The sequence below is a fragment of the Myotis yumanensis genome, unplaced genomic scaffold (assembly GCF_028538775.1).
Source record: "Myotis yumanensis isolate MYYU_CA2020_CCGP unplaced genomic scaffold, mMyoYum1.0.hap1 SCAF_1, whole genome shotgun sequence".
Taxonomy (NCBI): domain Eukaryota; kingdom Metazoa; phylum Chordata; class Mammalia; order Chiroptera; family Vespertilionidae; genus Myotis; species Myotis yumanensis.
The window spans coordinates 228,788,024-228,809,868 of record NW_027223752.1 but is presented as its reverse complement, the minus strand read 5'-3'; the positions used below and the strand labels follow the sequence as shown (position 1 = coordinate 228,809,868).

Here is a 21,845-nt window from a genome sequence, read left to right as displayed (position 1 = left end):
TTAATTTACTTCAATGTAATTCTGTCTCTGACCTTGACCTAGCCTTCCTGAGAGACAGGTACATGATGTTGTGAAGGCTGAGGACTCATAATCTCTAAGCTGACAGGATGAAATTGAATCTGGTTAGACCACTCCTAGGTGTATGATCTTATGCAAGTGATTGAAACTTTCAGAGAATGTACTTTCTCATTTGTTAAATCTTCGATTACATAACCAGTATATAAAAATTATTGTCAACATGAATAATGCATATAAAGTGCCTGGCATATGATATGCTCAACAGAGTGTTCATTCAGGTATTATTGGTATTTTTGGCATCTGATGCCATCTTCTTGCTCACCCTCTCTGGGACCATCCTACTTGAAGTCTGTATCCTATATTCATTCATTCAGTGGCTGCCTGAATGCCTGAGCAGCAGGCATTTGGATTTGACCCTGTGTCTTCACCACCGTGGATCACACTTTGGCACAGCACACAGTTTCCTCAGGAGCTTTGTTTCTACTTGCACACCAGGAACCCCCCACCCTCCACTTTCCTGGGCATCCTATCTAATAAAGATGGAATATGCAAATCGACTGTCACTCCACAACAAAAGATGGCGGCGCCCACAGCCAATAAGGAGGGAATATGCAAATTGACATGACAAAGATGTTGTGGCCGGGCCGCTTGCGTCGTCGCCACAGCGACAAAGCAGGTGTATCGCCCTGCCCCAGCCACTCAGGGCCTCTGGGCAGCATGTACACAGGCACCGAGCGGCCGGGGCAGGATGGGACGCCTGCTATGGGGGGAGGGGGAGGCAGGGGCGAGGGGTGGAGGGAGCTACAGGAGGGCAGCAGGGCCAGAGTGAAGGTGGCTCCAGCTGGAGTGAAGGCCTAGATTCCAGGTGATGGAGGGAAGCCGGTGACGGCAGTCAGGGGAAAGCAGGCCTATTCTTGCATGAATCTTCATGCATTGGGCCTCTAGTAAACCAATAAAACTAGAAAATAGCAATGTGAGGAGAAAAGGTTCATAATATATCCTTAACTAAATACAGAGCCAGAATTCCTGTAATTATGGCTAATAAGATTATTCTTACACGGTTTTATTTGGGATACCATAAATATGTTAAATTATTAGCACCTCACCTAGGATTTATCACTCTACCATAGATGATGTAATCATTATGTATCTAATGCTACCACTTAGTTTTGTCACATCTAATAAGTCAATTAACCTCCCTCAGCCTCAATTTACTCATAAAATGAGGGAGTTAGACTACAGTCTCTATGATTCTTGCTACTTCCAAAAAAATGTGTTAGTATAAATATCTTGACTATAAAGTATTATTCTCATCTCAATTTGGAATATATCCAATTTGAATATATATCTTTGAAGCTAATATGTGGGGACGGAGAAGTTATTCAAAGGAAAACAACGTGGCTTTCTTTTTCGTGAAATTTGTCTTTTGTCTCCACTGTCATCATACTCTCCCTATGGCAGGTGTTCAAAGAATATTATTTGTTTTTTTTAAATGCCGACCCAATAAGGACAATTTAAATTGGTCCTACGGATGCAATGACAGGATCTTGAAGCATCCTGGTAAGGAGATGAAGACTAGACTTGCTCACCCTATAGGACAGGTGCAAAGGCAAATCTAGCTTAACAAAGAGAAATGAATGTATTATCCTGAACATATGCTCAAGTTTGGGCATGAGAATTGCAGGCAGTTTTTCCAGGCAACAGAGGTCAGACAAAACAGATCCAGAGACATAGAAGCATGGAACAGATTGTTAAATCTCAGAGGGAAGGGAGGTAGGTGGGAAGAAATTAACCCAAGAACTTGTATGTATCTATGCATAACCCATAGACACAGACAACAGTGTGGTGAAGGCTGGGGGTGGGGGCAGGCTAGAAGGAGTCAATGTGGAAAAAAAAGGGGACATATGTAATACTTTCAACAATAAAGTTTAAAAATAAAATAAAATGGGAGAAAAAAGACAATGAATCAATATTCTGGGAGGTGTCTGGGGCAGAACAAAGAAATGTCTAGAAGTAGACCTCATGACAAGATTATGGTAGGTAGGCGGATACCATGTGAAAACTGATTATTATGACCTATAAAAAAAGTTGGAAGTAAGGACTTATAGAGACTCCCTATCTTAATTTTTCAATGGCTTCCCATTGAAACCATAAACAAAGAATAAAACCCAGTCTTTGCAATGACCCTGCATGCTGTGACCTTGCCAAACCTCCACTGCTCCTCCACTACCCTCACTAGCTCATGGCTGCAGTTCCACTGGCCTTCCTGTGTAAGTTGGACACAAGAAACACACTTCATGCCCAAAGCTCTTGTGCTTGGTTGTCCCTTTGCCTGGAAGACTCTTGTTCCAGACTTTCCTGTTTTCCACATTCATTTCTTTCAACTATTGGCCGAAACATCAGTTCTTCAGACAGGTCTTTTCTTACCACCCATTTATAAACAACACTCCCGTTTCTGTCTCCTTACTAGAATTTATGCCTGTCTCTATTAGATATCAGATTGAATACTCCCTTGTTTATCTTTTTATCTTCCCCAATAGTATACATTCTGCATGGACTTGAGTTGTGCCCATTATTGTGCAAAGAACAATGTGTGGAGCACACTAGAGGTACACATAATTACCAAACGAATGCATGGATTAATTCTACTATAACTATTCTGTCTCCTGTACACTTTTTGTAGCATTTATAGCTGTATCCCCAAATTTAGCAGATCAATCTGCAAGAACAGAAGTTTCTTCTCTGCTTATGGCTACCTCCCCAGTGTCTAGAACAGTGGCTGACACATGAGAGTTGCTCAATAAATAATCTTAAATATTGTTCACCATGAAAATGAAAAAAAGTCCCTGCTCTATAGTTGCAAGAAAGGAAATGAATGATTGTTCTTTGATTATAGTAACAGGTAACACCAGAACCTATTTTAAACCCAACCCAATCAATGACAACTTTCCATGAATAGTAAGCACACTTCGGGAAGCCCCTATACACACTAGAACAGTACCTTCTTCAAGTACTGCTCTCACTTGCTTAGCAGGCGAAGAATTCAGCTTTTGGTTTCAGATATTGAGTGGTGGCCTCCTTTCTTTGGAAAAAAAGATGATGGTGCTTGGACATAATGGCAAAATATACAAAGCATTTGTTATATCCTAGACAGATGCTAACTCATGTTACCCAAGGTCATACAACTAATATATAGTAGAGTTGGCATTTAATTATTATTAAATGTAATTATTATGGTTTCAGAGTCTGTGTTCTGAGCATCTATAGTCTATGGTCTTTGTAAGAAAATGGAAACACACTATCGGTATTGATTTAGTAGCACGGTTCATCCTGATGATGAGCCTCCTGACCTGTGCAAACGCTTTTCAAAGAATTGCCTCTGACAGCCTTGGGGTGACTTTCAAGCAGAGGCATCAGGTTAGGCCTCGGTGAAATGGTGCAAGTGGTGAGGTTCGTGAGAGACTTGCCTTCTTGCTTTTAATATTCAGAGTGATGAGCACTTAGAATAGCTGCCCTTGTGATTTATCTATGCATTTATTGGGTACTGAACCTGGGTTTTCCAGAAATTCCTCCACTGGGCTACTGAATGGCTGTCAGGTAGTAATGGCTCTCGATTACTAACTTATTCAGACAAGTCATTGAGATGGAAAACACCACAATTTATGCACAAGTATTCTTTGTAGTAGCACCTGTCTCTAAAGATAAAGCTAAGCCAGAAAGCATAAAACTTACCATCACCCAAGTCTTAGAATCCTTAGAGTTTAGAGTGACTGGTCCACTAGCAGAATAACTAAGGAAAGCTAAACATGTTTTATGGAACTTAGATTATGTTTGAAGTTAATTTTCTGAGTATATTTCATCAGATTTTTTTTTCTTCTGCAGAGAAGAGTTCTGTAAAAAAAAAAAAAGCCATTTCATCTCTCTGGGGCTCAGTTTACTTCTCTGAAAATGGTCGATTGGGGGCTGGTAATGGCTAAAGGATGTTCTATTCTACAAAGACTTGATAAATCAGAAATCTAATCATGTTAATTATAGATGTATCTTTTTCTTTTTTCTCCTCCCTCATTTTTTGGGGACTCATTATCATAGCTGTATTTTTATGTAGACCACCTCTACACATAACTAGAAGTAAAACACAACAGTCAAGTTAAAAAAAACACACCAAAACACAACAACGTATATTTTTATAGAGATAGTCTATAGGAAATGTTTATATTAGACAAGGCTTTTCTTTACTGTGTACACTTTATCCTAATTTTGAATACTTATCTTCTGAATGCCATTTGGATCAGTGCCACTATGAAGATCCTAGAACTACTCCAGATTCTATCACTTATGTCTGCTTGTGATCTTGAGCAAGTTATTAATCTCTCAGAACCTCCCGTTTATCATCTGTAAAATGGAAGTAACACCTCTTGTCGTGCATAGCTGATACAATCATTCCAGGGCATGGCACATGCAACACTCCTTTTACCCCATTGGTCCTATAGTAGTTTCTCAACTAAGGTAAATTCTCCTCTCGTTCTTGTGCTCTGTGTCCTTTCTTGCTTTATACCCCTTAAAAAGACTGGAGAAAGTATTTTCTGGTGATGACCATCCTGATTAAGCCTAAAATCCCATTGAGGCTTCTGTTATGCTTTAAATCAAGGCTGGATACTCTTACTCCACAATCCTATTCTAATATTGATCATCGTATTACATTTGTTCATCCATGCTGTAATTAATCATCCCCATGAATCTCAGACCCTTTCACAATTAAGGTCCTTCCTGGATTCAGTGTCTCATCTTTACACAGTATGGCACATAGTGGCACTGATCCAAATGGCATTCAGCATCTTATGTAGATTTTTCTATTTTCTCCAAAATCACCAGCCCTTCTCTGTCCCATCTATTTCTATCAGTTCTACCTGTCATCCAGAAGCAAACCAGATACAAACTGGGTTCAGTCTGAGTCTACTTTCTTCTCAGTTTTTACCCCAGAGCTCAACTAAAGACTATACTTGATTTGATGAAATTATATTGCAGACTCATTTAGGTTACAAGATTTGCCTATTTATAAGAAGATAGAGGTTTTATGATTTTTATGATATATTTAGAATAGTACCATTAGTATGTCAGTATGAGCATTTATGCTTATTAAACAACTAGAGGCCTGGTGCACAACATTTGTCACTGGGGTGGAGGGTCCCTCAGCCTGGCCTGCGCCCTCTCGCAGTCTGGGACCCCTCAGGGGATGTCAGCCTGCCGGAGTGCCACTCAGCCAGAAGCCGAGGTTGCTGCTCCTTAGCACTGCCTTGGAGGTGGAGAAGGCTCCTGCCACCACCTCTTTGCTCTCCCTCAGTGAGCCCACTGGTGAGCCTGGCTTCTGGCTGAGTGCACTGACCACCAGGGGGCAGCTCCTGTGGTGAACGTCTGCCCCCTGGTGGTCAGTGCGTGTCATAGCAACTGGTCGTTCAGAGGTTCGATCAATTTGCATATTAGCCTTTTATTATATAGGATGTCAGTGATTGACAGTGTTTCACATATAGGATGTGTCCAGAAAGGATTGTAGAAAGAGTTAATGGAAAATTGACCTAAAACTTTCTCCCCTTTACCAAATTATTTTCTACAGCCACTGTGCTGTAAGGTATAGACAATTAAAGTTACAGTAGAGAATACAGAGTCTGATGGCCTGAGTTTGAATTTCAGCTCTATGACTTACTGGTTGAGTAACTGTGAGCCAAGTTACTTAGCCTGCATAGGTCTAAGTTTTCTCATCTCTAAACTCAGAATGATAGTACCTACTCCAGAGAAACGTAGTGAAGGTTAAATAAGATGTTGCTATACTAATACTAATACTGAACTATATTTAACACTTTAATAGACAGTGTAATAATATACTGGGCTTAACACACCTCATATATGGGTAATCTTCAATAAAGCAAGACATTAATATTATTTCTTATTAATTCATTTTATGAATTTAAAAATAAGGATTATAAAGACCAAGTATAGCCCCAAATCACATGATTATTAAGAGACAAAGCTGTAATGAGAATCTAAGCAAAAATAACTGGATTCTCTGCATGTAATCTCTGAACATACTAAATCCACTTCTTTCAATAGTCCCTTTGCCCTGTTTTAGGCATTAATGTTCTTGAAAGAAAGGAAATGTTAACTATAGAAAACACTAAATAAATGCAAATCATATATTATCTTTATTCCATTCCTAGATAATGTAAAAGACAATATACATACATTTTCTAAGTACCATTAGTATGTCAGTATGAGCATTTATGCTTATTAATATCGCCATAATTATTTTTATATTTCTTAAGCATTACAGTTTAGAAAGACTTTCAGATGGTTCAAATACACAGCAGCTTTCACATCCATTGTATTTGGGGCAGTAGGGTTATGGGAGAATTAAAAGAGAGTCTACTTTATTATTTTCAGTAAAGCTTTTTGAGATCATATAACAGCTCCCTTCCAGTCATCTCCAGTCCCATGGTCCTCATTAAACATCATGGAATAGGCCTGACTGGTGTGGCTCAGTTGGCCTGGTATCACCCCATGCACCGAGAGGTCATAGGTTAGATTTCCTGTCAGGGCACATGCCCCAGTTGCAGGCTCAATCCCCAGTAGGGGTTGTGCAGGAGGCAGCAGATCTATGTTTTTCATTCATTAATGTTTCATTCTCTCTCTCTCTCTCTCTCTCTCTTCCCCTCTTCCTTTCCCTCCATCTGTAAAGTAAATAAAAACATTTCATAAAATAAATAAAAATAAGCATAATGTAATGGACACAGTACTGTTTTCCAGTTGGCCCAATTTATTTACAGACTCAACACTTCCACACTTATGTCAATGGAACAGGAGAATTAAGAAATTGGGTTCCAAAATCCATCTCCGTATATATGGATGATACCTTGTTTAGAACGCTCCAGGAAGCTTGCATTATAGTATTATAAGATATCTTCTAAATAAAGTGAGCTAAATAAATACAAAGTAATTGTAATGCATAATGTATAAAGGACTTAGATTATCAGTTGATTTCATTTTGTCTTTTTTATCAAAAGCAAATGCCAATAAAAGTGATTCTTTTTCAAGTCATGGGTATTATTGTACTTTTGTAAATTTTTGCCTTTTACCATGATTAGTAGTAAGGAGAAGGATGGTTCTTTCTTAATTCAGTAACTATTTCAGCATGATTTAAACCATACTTGGATGAAAAGTAGATATTTTTACAGCCCAGTGTTGCATATAGAAATAATAAATAGCTTTGCTATTAAAATTTTCATTCAATTTTTCCCCGGAATGCGTTAACCAAACACCACTTTCATTTTTATAGCTGGAAAAGCAGCAATTTACTGTTGCGAGGTTTTAGTATTCCAAACCAGCATAACTCTGAAGCTTCCTACACCCCTCACTAGGCAGAAGGAGCCTGGGAATTCAAAGCACAGGCATCACACATTACCTTCAAAACTTTGCTCAAGTTCAAACTGTCATTTGCATTCATATTGACCTGCTAAGATTACTTTTCTTAAAAAGAAAACAGATTGAAGTTTAACTAAATTACAACAAAAATAAACACACAAAAAACAACCAAAGAACAAACCACCAAAAACCCAAAACAACTGAACTTTGAAATGTTATTAAACTATAGCATGATGCGTTTATTCGTTATTGGAGCCCCATGTAAGTTTTGACAAACTATAGCACAAGGATGCCTCAAATAGCAGCCCCAAATGTCAAATCCTAGAGCTGTAGGAAAGGACATTTTTCTATTCTCTTGAAATACAATGAAAATCTTTCTGAGATATGATGAATTATCCCACAATGGGGTAGGAGGAGAGATTAGTCCAATAGCTGCACTCCATATCAACTCCAAAATAGGCCATTGATACCTATTTCATAAGAAAGGGTATGTGTTATATAAGTCATCAAGCTTTCATTGTCTGATTTTTCCTAGACTTTTTTTTAAATGGAAAATTCCATGGAGATTGTCAAGTCCAGTTTTCTCATTGTAGACTCTAAAGAAGTACAGTGGCTTACTGAGCTTAGAAAGTAAGAGAGTGGCAGAAGGGGGGTAAGAATCTGTACTCCTACTACTGTTTTTATTTTCTCATGTTTAACTCTGCTACTTTTTGTTTAGGCATATATGCCATGGATCTGTGTGTAGCATTATGTGTTTATGCAGATCAGACCTAATCTAGAACAAAAGGAACCTGGACATCCAGGACCCCCTTCTCAGTCTTCTGCAAAGATGGGAGTTCAGACCTAGCTGGTTTGGCTCAGTAGGTTGAGCATTAGCCCACAGACTGAAGGGTCCCGGGTTCGATTCTGGCCAAGAGCACATACCTCGGTTGCAGACTCTACCCTGGCCCTGGTGGGGGTGCATGCAGGAGGCAACCAATCAACGTGTCTCTCTCACATCAATGTTTCTCTCTCTCTGTTTTTCCCCTTCCCTTCCACTCTCTCTAAAAATAAATGGAAAAAATATCCTTGAGTGAGGATTAATAACCACCACCACAACAATAACAAAAAAAGCAGGGGAGCTCAAAGTACTCAAAGATAAGCAAACAAAAATTTCAGACTTCAAAGCTATTAAATTATTTTGAACTGCATTTGTTCTATACATATTTAGATAATAACTACATTTTGTAAACATAGTGTTGTATATTCGAATGATAACTACACTGCAAGACAATGTTAAGTTTAGATGCAAAATGTTTAATTGTTTAGAAAAAAAAATTTCAAAGCCACTCTTATAGGGCTTTAATCTAGGTCCAAATTTTCCTACTTAATAACCAAATTTCTTTACTAGGACACTTGAGCAGACAAATAAGTAAGGTGAAAGAAATTATTATCCACAACTTAGATATGTAAGATGGTGGGGGAAGAAGGGAAGGTCTATGGGAAAAGAAATCCGAATAGAACGAGCATCAGAGTCTGTTTTTAAGAAAAGCTTTGGAAAAACTATGAGGCTGCTATTTTGATAGGAAATGTTTATCCTTTTCATTCATTACAATCAGGCTACAACTTATAGTTGTGCGCATTCGCATTTACAGATTCAAACTATGTACAATGAACTACAACAGTTTAGTCTGTCCCTTTGCTTTGAATCCCCAGTAAGCAAAGCACGTGGCCAACTTTAATCTAGTTTTGAAGGTTTTCTGATGCGAGCGTTCACTGTGGAAATGAGTCTTACCCAAACTTCAAGACGGAAAGCACTTTGCTCTCTGTCTCTGTCAGCATTTACACATTAAACATAATTTCTCCTTAAATTGATTATCAACATTGCATCCTATAAAGACACTTTCTAAAAACACTGTAAACCAGCTATGCATTGATGTTGAAGTTTCTAAGAGAGAACGCATTCTCTCCATAGCATTATTAGTACGACACTGGCCTGGAAATTGCTGATATAGTAAACTATAGAACACAAGCTAGAAACTGTTCATACAAATCAGTACAGTTTGAAGGACAAGTAATAAGAAAAAGGAAAAAAGAAAACATCATAAAGGTTAGTAGCCTTTAGAGGAGGGAAACCCACGCTCTCATTGGAGAGTAAATATTTTTGCTCCTGAAACAAAACCAATACTAGAGTAGGTTTCATCACAAAACCCAGAATAAAAGCCCTCACAAAAGAGTTTAAAGGATGACCACATGGCGTCCATGAAATTAGATAAATCAACTCCCTCCGCGTAGCTGGGGATACTGACTCGACTCCATGTACCTGTCGTCTCAGAAAATAAACCTTGGTACATTGACACGGGAGGTCCTACTCCCATCTGCCAGGTAAAATGACACTCACGGATCAACAGAGACGCCAAACCAAGTTTCTGGTGTCATGACAATGCATGAGATAACATTTTTAAAGAGTAGTCACCACTTCCAGAATTTATTTTTCCCCTCTTTTTAGAACTACAAATATTTTCATCTAACAAGGCTACCCAAAGCATTCTGCAAACTTAACACTACTTTAAACCAACCCTGCCTCCCACCATCCCTCCCCACAGTGAGTTACAGAGGTAGGTTCCTGGTAACCTACATTGGAGTGGCACACTTACTATAATTTGCTGTTTGCTATGTGTAAATGCAGTCTTATTCATGCCCCATGTGGCAGTCCGCCTCTGCGGGGCTGCATTAGTTGTGGATGTAAAACATTTATAACATATGCATTTGCATTTTTACTCAAGTTTCACATTTAAAGCAAGAAGAACAGCAAAGCATCACCACGCCAAACATCACCTAGGGGTGCGTTTAAAAATTGCTCTGACAACTTCAGAGAAACAATCACTGGCTGTATGCAGACGCACTCCCGAGTGTGTTCGGAGCAGTCACAAAGCAAGAATCTTAATTTACTCAGATTTTCCAAGAAGCCTTTAATTCGGGAGCAGATACAGGCAAGCACACATCGTGTGTTTTTAAAGCAAAAGATGATTGTTAAGGAGAATAAGAGAATGAGCCTGTGACAAACATAAACAGCAACACTGGAAACAAAACAATTTGCTATTTGGATTCTATGCTAAGGTTAGTCTCATGAGTTGGGGACTCTGCCCCATAAACTCTCCACGGGGATGTAACGGAAGTAATATTATCAATACGTCTCAAGACAACCTTATACAAAGCCTGTCATTCTTAGGCTCCAATCTGAAACCACAGACATTATAATAAATGTATATCCATTTCCATTTGATGAATGCATTTGCATAGCAACAAACAGATGAACCTCACAGCATATCCACGCAAAATGTGCTGGTACAATAAAAGTGGGGGGAAATAAAATAACCTAACATCAGTATGAATTAAATGCCCTCAATATAAGCAGACACACCAGTTAAAAACCTTTCATTTCCTCAGTTTTGGTTCTAACATTTCAATTTAAAGTGTTGCTTATAGTTTTAACATTCTTTTGCTGTGAAAACATTGAAACTTACAAAAAGTTTATCTTATTCATCGTTTCTACATTGAACAACTTGCCTCTCTTTAGTCCCTCCCAGAGTTACATTTCTCGGATTTCCTTTCAGGCGCCTTAAGAAATTTTTATTGCAAAACAGAAAATTTTTAGAAGTCACTAAAAAGCACTCCCTTACCTTCTAAACCTGCTTCAATCAGCCCAAACTGTTCCAATAATTTAACAAAAAGCACAATGACGATCAGAACTGCTATCATTTCAAGCCCTTCCAAGTTCATGGTCAGCTAGGTCATGGTCCGATAGCAGCCAGTGAGAAGTGCCTGTCTGCCTGGCTTTCTTTGTAAAGCCATTAAACTACATTAAGAGGCTACTGCCAGAGGGATAGGGGAGGAGGAGAGCCGGAGAGCAGAGAGAGAGCAGAGAGAGAGAGGAGAGAGAGAGAGAGAGAGAGAGAGAGAGAGAGAGAGAAAGAAAAGAGGTGATGAGATGGAGAGGCTGAGAGAAAAGGCGTGAATGAGAGAAAATGCATTCATCCTGTCTACAGTAGCAGAGGCCAGAAGTAGCAGCCGGATAGTCAGCCTGTCGGAATTATTTGCTTGCTGGGGGTTGTCACTCTTACAAAGAGAGACAGCCACGCATGAAGTAACACGCAGATCACCCGAAGACCCGGAGGTCACCAGAAGGTCTCCAGGAAACAGGACGTGTGGCAGTGATGGCTGGGTGGCCCCCGGTCCAGCGAGCCCCTGCCCGTGCTGCTGGTGGCTTTGTTGAGCTGCTCAGTTGCCTTGGAAACGGAAACTAACCAAGGCTGGACTCCTGCTGCAGACAGGGACCAGAGCATGGGTCTTGGAATAAACCTGAAAACGCCGAGGGGCGGAGTATCAGCTTGAATTCAGCTGCTTCAGAAACACTGGTTACTAGTCAGGAAAAGCGAACTGTGTATTTTGTCCCCACTAGGTGAGCAGAGAGAGACATAAATGAGGCTTAAGGGAGTCGTGCATACTGACCTTCTTCTTTTCAACGAGTTGCCTTATCCTAGGGCACAGTCATTGCGAACTAATATTCTGGTTTGAAGAGTTATTATCGTACAGTTTCAAAGGACAGGTATAATACACTAATAAGGATTCTTAATATTTGTACAACTTAGAAGCTTAGGCATTAGTTCATTTCCATTCCATACACCAAAATATATACTTTCTTTTTATAGTGTGTACCTCCTATGCTTTCAAAAAAAATGTTTGATTTAAGTAAATTTGGAGCCAGAGAAAATTTTTGAAGGAAAAAAAGTATCAAAAACAAAACTTTGTTTGGAGTTTCTGTCTCTATTTTGCACAATCATTCACACACACACCCCTCATTACTGCCCAAATAGATCAGGTCCACATTAAAATCCAGAATTAAAAAAAAAGTCTTACAAAGCATCTCAGAAAGCCAATTCAAGTGTCTAATTTCATGGATGAGCAAACTGAGGACCAAGAAAGAGGGAGAATGACCAGGCAAAGGCAGTGCAGGCTACAATGCAGGCATCCCTAATGTGTCGGCTTGGCTTTCGAGGTAGGGCAGTGTAATGTTTCTGAGTATGACTCCAGAGCTAGGAGGCCTGGATTCAGGTCTAGGACTTCTTATGAGCTGTCTGACCTTGGGAAAGTTACTCAGCATCTCCATGACTTAATGTCCTCATCCGTAAAAGGGGCATGATAAGAGCACTTAGCTCATTGGACTGTTGAGGTAATTGAGTAACACTTTCAGAACAGAATGAGTGCTCACTAATAGCTTTTTTTTCTTCACCTGAGGATATGTTTTAAAGAGGGGAAGGAAGAGAGGGAGAGAGAGAAACACTGATGTGAGAGAAAAATTCCATTGTTTGCCTTCCATAGGGGCCCCAACAGGGGATTGAAGCAACAAGCTAGGTATGTGCCTTGACCAGGAATCAAACCACAGCCTTTTGGTATATGAGATGACGCTCCAACCAACTAAGCAACCCAGCCAGGTCTAGCTCTCGTGTTTTTACAAGTCTCTCTGTGCTGTATTGATTCCACACAGAGTTACCAGAGTAATTATTCTGCGATGCAGCTCTCATATTGTCATTCCCTTAATCAAAAACTTTCCATGGCTCCCTATGTCCCTACTGAATAAAATCAAAGTCCCTTTCAGCAAGTATCCTAGTTTCTCCATCATCTGACGTCAGCTTGAGGGTTGTGCCTCATCGGCCCTACTTCTGTCCATGCACTCTATCTGACAGCTCAGCTTCCTTCCCACAAACTCATTCCTTACCTTGTGTATCCCCAGGCACTGTTCAAAGCCCTGCATCTACTTGAAAAAGTCTTTCCACATCATATCAGCTTCATAAGTTTCTAAAATGTGTTCATGAAACTTCTCCAAGCAGAATTGGAGAAAAATATCTCCTTTTTTAAATAGTAATTTTTTTTCTCTTATGATACATTATGTTAAAGCTACTTGGGTACAATTATTCACACTTAAGGATAATATTCTAGAAGGCAGAAAGCATGGCTTCCTTTCTTTTATGTTCTCCACGTGCCTCCATGGAGGGCACATTATACTTCGCAGATCTATGGTATACACACTTGTTGGATAACAAGTCACTGTTAATTAAGTAATTACCACATACCAGATGTTTTACGTACATTGCTTTTCCTTTAGGCCTCTCTGAAAGTCGGTATAATTAGGTAAGATTTACAGGGAAACACTAAGCCTCAGAGAGTTTAACAAGTAACCTCAAGTTCCTGCTGCTGGTGAGTGAGTGATGGGATCAAAATCAAACACCTGTTCAACTCAAAACCCATTTTTCTTCCCATTAATCCACACAGCTTAAATGAAATTAAATCTCCAAACACTGGCATAAATGCTTATCAGTCCAGGGATGAAGTTTATGACCAAAATGATCCTCCCAAACTGCTTTGTGACATTCTAATTAATCCATTAACCCCTGTAACTTTACAACATGAGAAAATTCCAAACTAGTAGTTAATTAAATTCATGGATCTCCTGCCCGCTTACTCACAAGATTATTAATGCCTAAATGCACATCAACCTCTGGTCTCCAGAAGAGATTCTTTTTGTTTTTCTACTCTAAGGGAGTCCTTGAACTTGCCCCATAAATGAAAGTCAATGATCGGTCCTTTGTATTCACATTTAAAATTGATGTCATAGCAACCAAAGCAAAAATAAACAAGTTGGACTACATCAAACCAAGAAGCTTCTGCTGAGCTAAGGAAACAGTCAACAAAATAAAACTGCAGTCTATAGAATGAGATAAAATATTTTCAAATTATACATCTGATTAGAGGTTAATATCCAAAATATATAAGGAAGTCATGCAAGTCCATAGCACAAAATCAAGTAACTTGATTTAAAAATGGTCAAAGGTCATGAATAAACTTTTTCCAAGAAGACAGAAAAAGGGCCAACATGTATATGAAAAGTTCAACATCATTAATCACCAGGGAAATGTAAATCAAAATTACAATGAGATATCACCTCATACCTATTAAAATTGCTACATGACAAAAGATGATTTGACTTTGGGTTGTGGGCACACAATGCAATTATGAAGATCATACATCATAGAATTGTACACTTGAAACCTACTTAATCTTATTAACCAATGTCATCCCAAAAAATTTAATAAAAAAGATAAAAGATAAATGTTGGGGAGAATGTAGATGAGAGGAAACTTTTATGAACTGTCAGTGAGAATCTAAATTAGTGCCACCATTATGGAAAACAGTGTGAAGTTTCCTCAAAAATTTTTAAATAGAATTACCTTATAATTCAGCAAACCCTCTTCTGGGTATATATCCAAAAAGGACATGAGACCCATACTTCAAAGAGATATGTGCCCTTTTATGTTTATTACATCATTACTCACAATAGTAAAGGTATGGAAACAACCTGTTGATGGGTGAATGAAGAAAGAAACACACACACACACACACACACACACACACACACACACACACTAGAATATTATTCAGCCTTTAAAAAGAAGGTGATCCTGCCCTAGCTGGTTTGGCTCAGTGGATAGAACATTGGCCTGCAGACTCAAGGGTTTGATTCCAGTCAAGGACACATGCCTGGGTAGTGAGCTCAATCCCCAGTAGGGGGCGTGTAGGAGGCAACTGATCAATGATTCTCTCTCATCATTGATGTTTCTCTCTCCTTCTCTCTCTTCCTCTCTGCAATCAATAAAAAATATATTTTTTAAAAAGAAAGTGATCCTGCCACTTGTGACAATATGGATGAACCTGCAGGGCATAATGCTAAGGGAAATAAGCCAGACACAAAGAGAAAAATATTGCATGATCTCACTTATATGTCAAATCTAAAAAAAAGTTAAATTCATAGATGCAGAGAGTAGAATGGTGGTTTAAAATGGAGAAATGTTGGTCAAAGTCTGCAAAGCTGTGGTTATGTAGGATGAATAAGTTCTAGAGATTTAAAATGGAACATGCTGACTGTCGTCAATAATATGATAGCGTATGCTTGAAATTTGCTAAGATAGATTTCTGGTGCTCTCATGACCAAAAAAAGGTAACTATGTGAGGGGATGGATATGTTAATTAGCTTGTATACAGTAAACATTTCACTATGTAAATACATATAAAGTATACTGTGCACAATTTTTATTAAAACAAATTTGATGTTGCTGTTTGAGGACTGGATGTAGGCATGTTGCTACCGAAAAGCCCAGAGTGAGGTCTTTCCACTGCGTCTGCGTGTTACACTATGGGTTCCCTTGGAGCTGAACGGTCCTTCCCAGGGCCTGAGGGGCTTCCTTTCTGATGGTTTACCTTCCTAGCTTAGGCCTTTTCCCTTGTTGTTCCCTTTATTGGGAGGCTTATTTCCAGATCACTCATTTCCTAAAATCAATAAGTGATTTTAGGTCGGTCTCGGCTCCAAAATCCCCATCACAGCGAGGCCGTTGCTCACTGCACTGTGTCGAACACCACGCCTTCCCGGGACCCTGGAGTCACCACCCCTCTGAGCAAGTGCCACTTTCCTCCAAAGCACTTGTCACCACCCGGCATGTAGATTTATTGACTCATTTGTCTGATATCTTCTCCTGTTAGAATATAACCTCCTGCCTATGAAAACAAAGATTTTTACCTATATTGTTCACTGGGATAGCCTTGAACTTAGAATAGTGCCTGGCACATAAAAGGCAGTGACTAGCAATTACATGAAAATGAAACTGATACTGTCACCTAGCCTACAAAGCCACCTGCTCTCTCACCCATCTGCCAGGACCTCGCTCCTTGTTATCTAAAGTGCCCCGTCTGCCTGTGGACCCTGGTGTGGTCTCTGCTCCCTTTCTTAGGAGGCCTGTGCTGAGGAAGCCAGCACAGCAGCACAGGTGATCCTGACACCTCTCTTTAAGGTGAGCCCTGAGCGCTCCCCACTGGAACGTGGTGGCCATATTCTTCTCTCAGAGTTTAATGTGAGTGTAATTTGTAGTTGCTAATGATGCCACCAAGAAAAGCAACACAAGGCATCAGGCGGGTCTCCCTGTCCAAAATACCTGAACACCACTGGTGAGGAGGATGAGAAGGACCATGGAGAACACCCATGCCTACCCTTTGATTTTCCTCTGAAAGACCATTGCAGTCTAAATAGGCAGAGTGGCTTTGTCAATAATGCTTAGCTTTCAGCCATAGTTTAGAATCAAATTAAAGCATTAATCTGATGTTTTTCCACCCTATAGACCCTGGCATTCCTTTAAAAAGACAAATACTAGAGTGACTGATAGAAAGAAGAGACTGGATCTCTGACCTCCTTCAGGTTACTTGAACTTCCTAAACCTCCGTTTGCTGGTTTTCAAAATGGGGCCACTATACCTTCCTGAGAGTGTTGTGAGGATTATGTGCTATAGCATTTGTAAATGATACCTGGGCTTCCCAGAGTACATATTTCGCCAAGCATTGGGCTAAGGACACCAGCTGTCCCAACATCACAGCCACTCTTTGAAGAAGGTAAAGATTTACATTCTCATTTTACAGATGAAAAAATGGTGGCTTGGGAAGAGTTTGTAAATTACCCATGTCCCAAAGCATCAGTTAGCTGCACACTGACTGCCAGGGAAATTCTCGTGTGAAGGACTTAACAGTGGCTGGATTGCCAGGTGTTACTGTTTAAAAGATGGTCCAGCCTGGCCAGTGTGGCTCAGTGATTGAGTATCCACCTATAAACCAGGAGGTCACAGTTTGATTCCCAGTCTGGGCAAATGCCTGAGTCGTGGGCTTGATTCCCAGTAGAGAGTGTGCAAGAGGCAGCTTATCAATGATTCTCTTTCATCATTGATGTTTCTATCTCTCTCTCCCTTTCCCTTCCTCTCCAAAATCAATCTATATATATAAAAGCCTAAGCAGCCAGCTGATCATTCTGACCGGCCTACCAGCCAACTGCCTGGTAGCTATGCTATGATACCACTGACCACCAGGGAGCAGACAGTCAATGCAGGAGCAGAAACCACAGGCATGGAAACAGACTGATGAATCTCAAAGGGAATTGGGGGGGGGGGGGTAAGGGTGAAAAGACATTAACCAAAGATCTTATATGCACACTAGAGGCCCATTGCATGGATTCTTGTACCAGTGGGATTCCTCGGCCTGGCCTTTGGGGATCAGGCCGAAACTGGCTCTCTGACATCCTCCAAGGGGTCCCGGATTGCGAGAGGCTGCAGACAAGGCCGAGGGACCCCACCAGTGCACAAATGCATGCACCGAGCCTCTAGTAAAATATATATATATAAATAAAATTTAAAAAATTAAAGAAGGTCCAACCAAGTAACTTTGGGGAGTCACCTAGGTTCTGCAGTCACATAAGTCTTTCTTGGCCTGTCTCCAGAAAAATGAACACTTCCAATCACAGACACTCTTACTCTTGCATTTTAGAGCATATTACTAAAGTAAAGCTTATTCAAAATCACCAGTTACTGGCAGGAGTAAGCCCATTTCTACTTTGTTTTCAGCAATATGGCTTTTGGAAGAAAAAAAACAGTGTTTTCTTCTAAAATAAGAGGTGAGGCTGCCCTTTGATGAGCTGAGACAGGGTGCAAAGAGATTCTAGCTATTCATGTCTTTTTGATTCCAGATCGGTCATGGCATTAAAGGGGGTGAGGAAGGTGAAGGGGATGGGCTAGAGAGCTCTCTCATCCCTCAGTCTCAGAGCCTTAATTAGTTGGTCTGGTCTAAAATAAAAACCAACTAAAATTACATTTATTTATTTCTGATTATTTTTCATTTATTCCTTTGTTAGATTGGTGGTCCAGGTTCTATACAAGGTGGTATGGGTGATAAAAATCCTATCTCAAGGATTTATAAAGCTTAAAATCTGTTAAAACATTTTGATGATAACAGCTAATATTTGTAGGATAATTATTGGTTGACAGATTAGTGAACTAAGAATATTTGTATTCTTTTATTGCATCCTGCCATAAGCCCTATGACACAGGCACCATTATCAGTCTCATCAGCCGCCTATGCATTGAACAAGGGGAAATTGAAGAACTGAGGGTTAGTGGACTGACCACACCTGAAAATATCCAAGCCAAGATGTAAACTCAGGTCTGACTCTATAGGTCTTGATCAGATAGTGCTTTACATATAATTGCAAACCACTGCCATCCATAGCAACATCTGCCAAAAAAAGCCTTTGAGGGAGCATGGAAAATACCATGAGAGTGGGAGATCCCACTCAGGCTGAGCGGCAGTGGAAAGTAGGAGAATGGAACCATACATATTTAGTGGCAATTTTTTTTTTTCATAGCAAGAGCAGTGTGCATTACATGACCAGTGGAAAATAAGACTAGTCTAGCCAGAGAATTCTGCCAGCACCTGGAAAACACTCAAACTCAGCCCTATCACTGGCCCTGAAGCCCCCATGAAGTCTCTTCCCTCCATCTCTCATTCTGACACAAAATGAGCATCAGGTGCCTGCCTCTAACTCATTCCCCTCCTTTGGCAGCCACTCAATCCAAGTAGAAGACTGGCTACATCCTCTGATTGAGAAAATAGGAAGGATATTTTGGCCCTTCAAAATGAATTTCAAAATAAAACCAAGCAGTAAGGCATCAAGTGAAAAAATGTGTTTCCATAATAATGGGAAGAAATAAGGACCCACATTTATTATGCAAGTGGCAGACGATGAAGAGGCTAGGAGCATGCTTGGGTTCAAATCTTCAATCTCCTATTTCAGAGCTTCATGATTTTGAGCAAATTGCTGAGATGATTCACGCAAAGCACTTAGAACAGAGGCTGTCACATTGTAAATGCTCAATAAATGGTACCTATTATTGTTATTACTTATTGAGCCCTTGCTACACATCACACACTGTTCTAATTGCTTTACATAAATTATATAGATAAATCTCTGGAACTAGTCCATTAGCTAAATACTATTATTATTCCCAGCCACCTCTTGGATAGGAAGGAGTAGGGTATCTTCAATTACATTGGGAATCTGAAGAAAACACATTGCTCACATCCACAAAGTTTACCACCATCTTCGCCACAAAGAATATAAGAAAATTCATTCACTTTAATGACTTAATTTTAAATTGCTCTTCTTATGAAAAATGCAAATCTAGGTATCCCTGTTGCAAAGGAAAGAATTTTAAATACCATTGAAATAATTTCCCTGGGCATTGGTTTTTTGAGAACATCTTAGTCACATTCCATTCTGGAACATTCACAGGGTAGGCAGACACAATGAGGTGTCAGTGTCGCTTCAGACTGTGGGCTCTACTCAGGTTCAACTGGTTTTCAGAGTCTCACGTTCAAGGACATATTCTATTGCTCCATCAGTCTCATCAGCCACCACTGAATCACACTCAACCTTCTTTGAGTAGAGCATTCCCCATGATAAGAACGCAACACTATACCAGGCTTCACCAGGCAACCTTGTCCTCAGGATGAATACCAAAGGCAACCTGCTCGGTGTGTAAAAGGAGTAAATGGAGAAACAATAGGCAGTGACTCAGAAACACTTTGAAGCTACTTCAGTGCATCCTCACAGGATTAAAGATAAATGGGGTGAGGTTATAAATAAAAGCAGTATCATCCAGCACTGGCAAGAAAGAACAGAGAACTCGAACTTTTTTACATAAATGCATATGTAAAATAAGTCCCTATGTCTCTCCTAGTGGTGCTGAAAATTTACTGTGCATTAGACTTATCTAGAGATTTGAAAAATGAATCTTTAGACCTTCCCCAAAGATTTTGATTTAGTAGGTCTTGAGGAGAGACTATGAAGCTCCATTTTTATCAAATATTCCAATGCAGGACCTGTCTGGACCACACCATGAGAAACACTGCATTCATCCGCTCACACACTCTCACCCAGCAGGTAACATGGCCTCCAGGAAGACATGTCCCCAGCTTATTCAAAACTAGCCGAGAGTCGCACATTTTCTAAACTAGACATGGTTAAGACAGACAGGAGCTCCATCAGTTTCTCCAACTTTTCTATAAAGTTTTTCTTCTCCAAGAAGTAAGATATTTTAAAATTGCTGGTGAATAGATATAAGTTTCCATTCTATGTTTTCAAAGTAGTTTGTTTTCCTTTTTAATTTATTGGGGTGTCACTAGTTAACAAAAGTATACAGGTTCTAGGCATACAATTCTGCAACACATCATCTGTGCACTGTATTGTGTTCACCACCCCAAGTCAAGTCTCCAACCATCACTATTCATCTCCACTATACCCTCCATCTCCCCCCTAGCAATTACCACAGTGTTTTCTACGTCCATGTTTTTTCTTTCTATTTTTTTATTTTTTGTTCAATCACTCTACCGCCTCTCCCAGCCCCCCATAACAGCTGTCAGTCTGTCTCCATTTTGCTTGTTAGTTAGTTTTGTTCATTAGAGTCCTCATATAAGTGAGATCCTGTGGTACTTGTCTTTCTTTAACTGGCTTATTTCACTTAGCATGATGTTCTCCAGGTCCATCCAAGCTGTTGTAAAAGGTAAAATTTCCTTCTTTTTTATAGCTGAGTAGTATTCCATTGTGCAAATGCACCACAACATTTTTATCCACTCATCTACTGATGGACACCTGGGTTGCTTCCAAATCTTGGCTATTGTAAATAATGATGTAGTGAACATAGGGGTGCACATATTCTTTTGAATTCATGTTTCAGTTTTATTTGGATACATTTCCAAAAGAGGAATCACTGGGTCATAAAGCCATTCCATTTTTAACTTTTTGAAGTAACTCTATACTGTTCTCCACAATGGCTGCACCAATATGTATTTTTATAAACAGTACACATGTCCAAGTATTTTCTGATGATTCATTCTTAAATGGAATAGGACTAAGAACCTTTCTTCACTGCTCTGCATTGCTCCATGTCCTAGCACCCACCTTGAATCTACCCTGGAACGTCCTATTTTTGGCTCCAGATGTAATCACTTAAGTGAGGGACAACACTGATACACAGATATCTTAATAACCAAGCAAAGTAAAATAAATAGCAAATGATGGATACCAATGTTCAGATGCGTGCAGTTGACTTAGATAAAGTAGATATTTCAGTTTGAGATCTAATAAAAAACAACAACAAAACAGTGGCCACATGGAGCCCTTTCCCATTACTCTGCCAGAGATCATCTTTATCTAAATCGATACTATACAAGTAACAGAAGACACAAAGTTGTCTGATGCATAATTCATTCATTATAAAATCATGTAAGACTCAAATAGTTGAAACAGAGTTATTTATGTGATCATAAACCCAGGGCGATTTCTAAAGATTTTAGTCCTGCTTAATAGAATTCTTAGTTGCAGATATATATATTTAACCATATTTATTTCAAATATTTTCCTTCCAACAAATTATACCTCATTACAGTTGTCATGTTATACTTCCTCATATACTTCCTCATTATAATAGAGTATAATTTTTTATTTTGTT

At 39.5% G+C, this 21,845-nt stretch overlaps 1 protein-coding gene across 3 annotated transcripts in view; it reads right to left on the bottom strand.

Annotated features, from left to right (window-relative positions):
* Positions 1 to 21,845, bottom strand: part of KCNIP4 (potassium voltage-gated channel interacting protein 4) — a 948,564-nt gene that overhangs the window by 406,097 nt on the left and 520,622 nt on the right. The window contains exon 1 of one of the 3 annotated variants that reach the window (XM_070398726.1): positions 11,094 to 11,285. The exons of the other annotated variants lie outside the window; for them this stretch is intronic. Coding sequence (XP_070254827.1) covers positions 11,094 to 11,193 — 100 coding nt within the window. The 5' untranslated portion in view covers positions 11,194 to 11,285. Of the gene's footprint in view, positions 1 to 11,093; positions 11,286 to 21,845 lie in introns of those variants that run through there. 3 annotated transcript variants of the gene reach the window in all.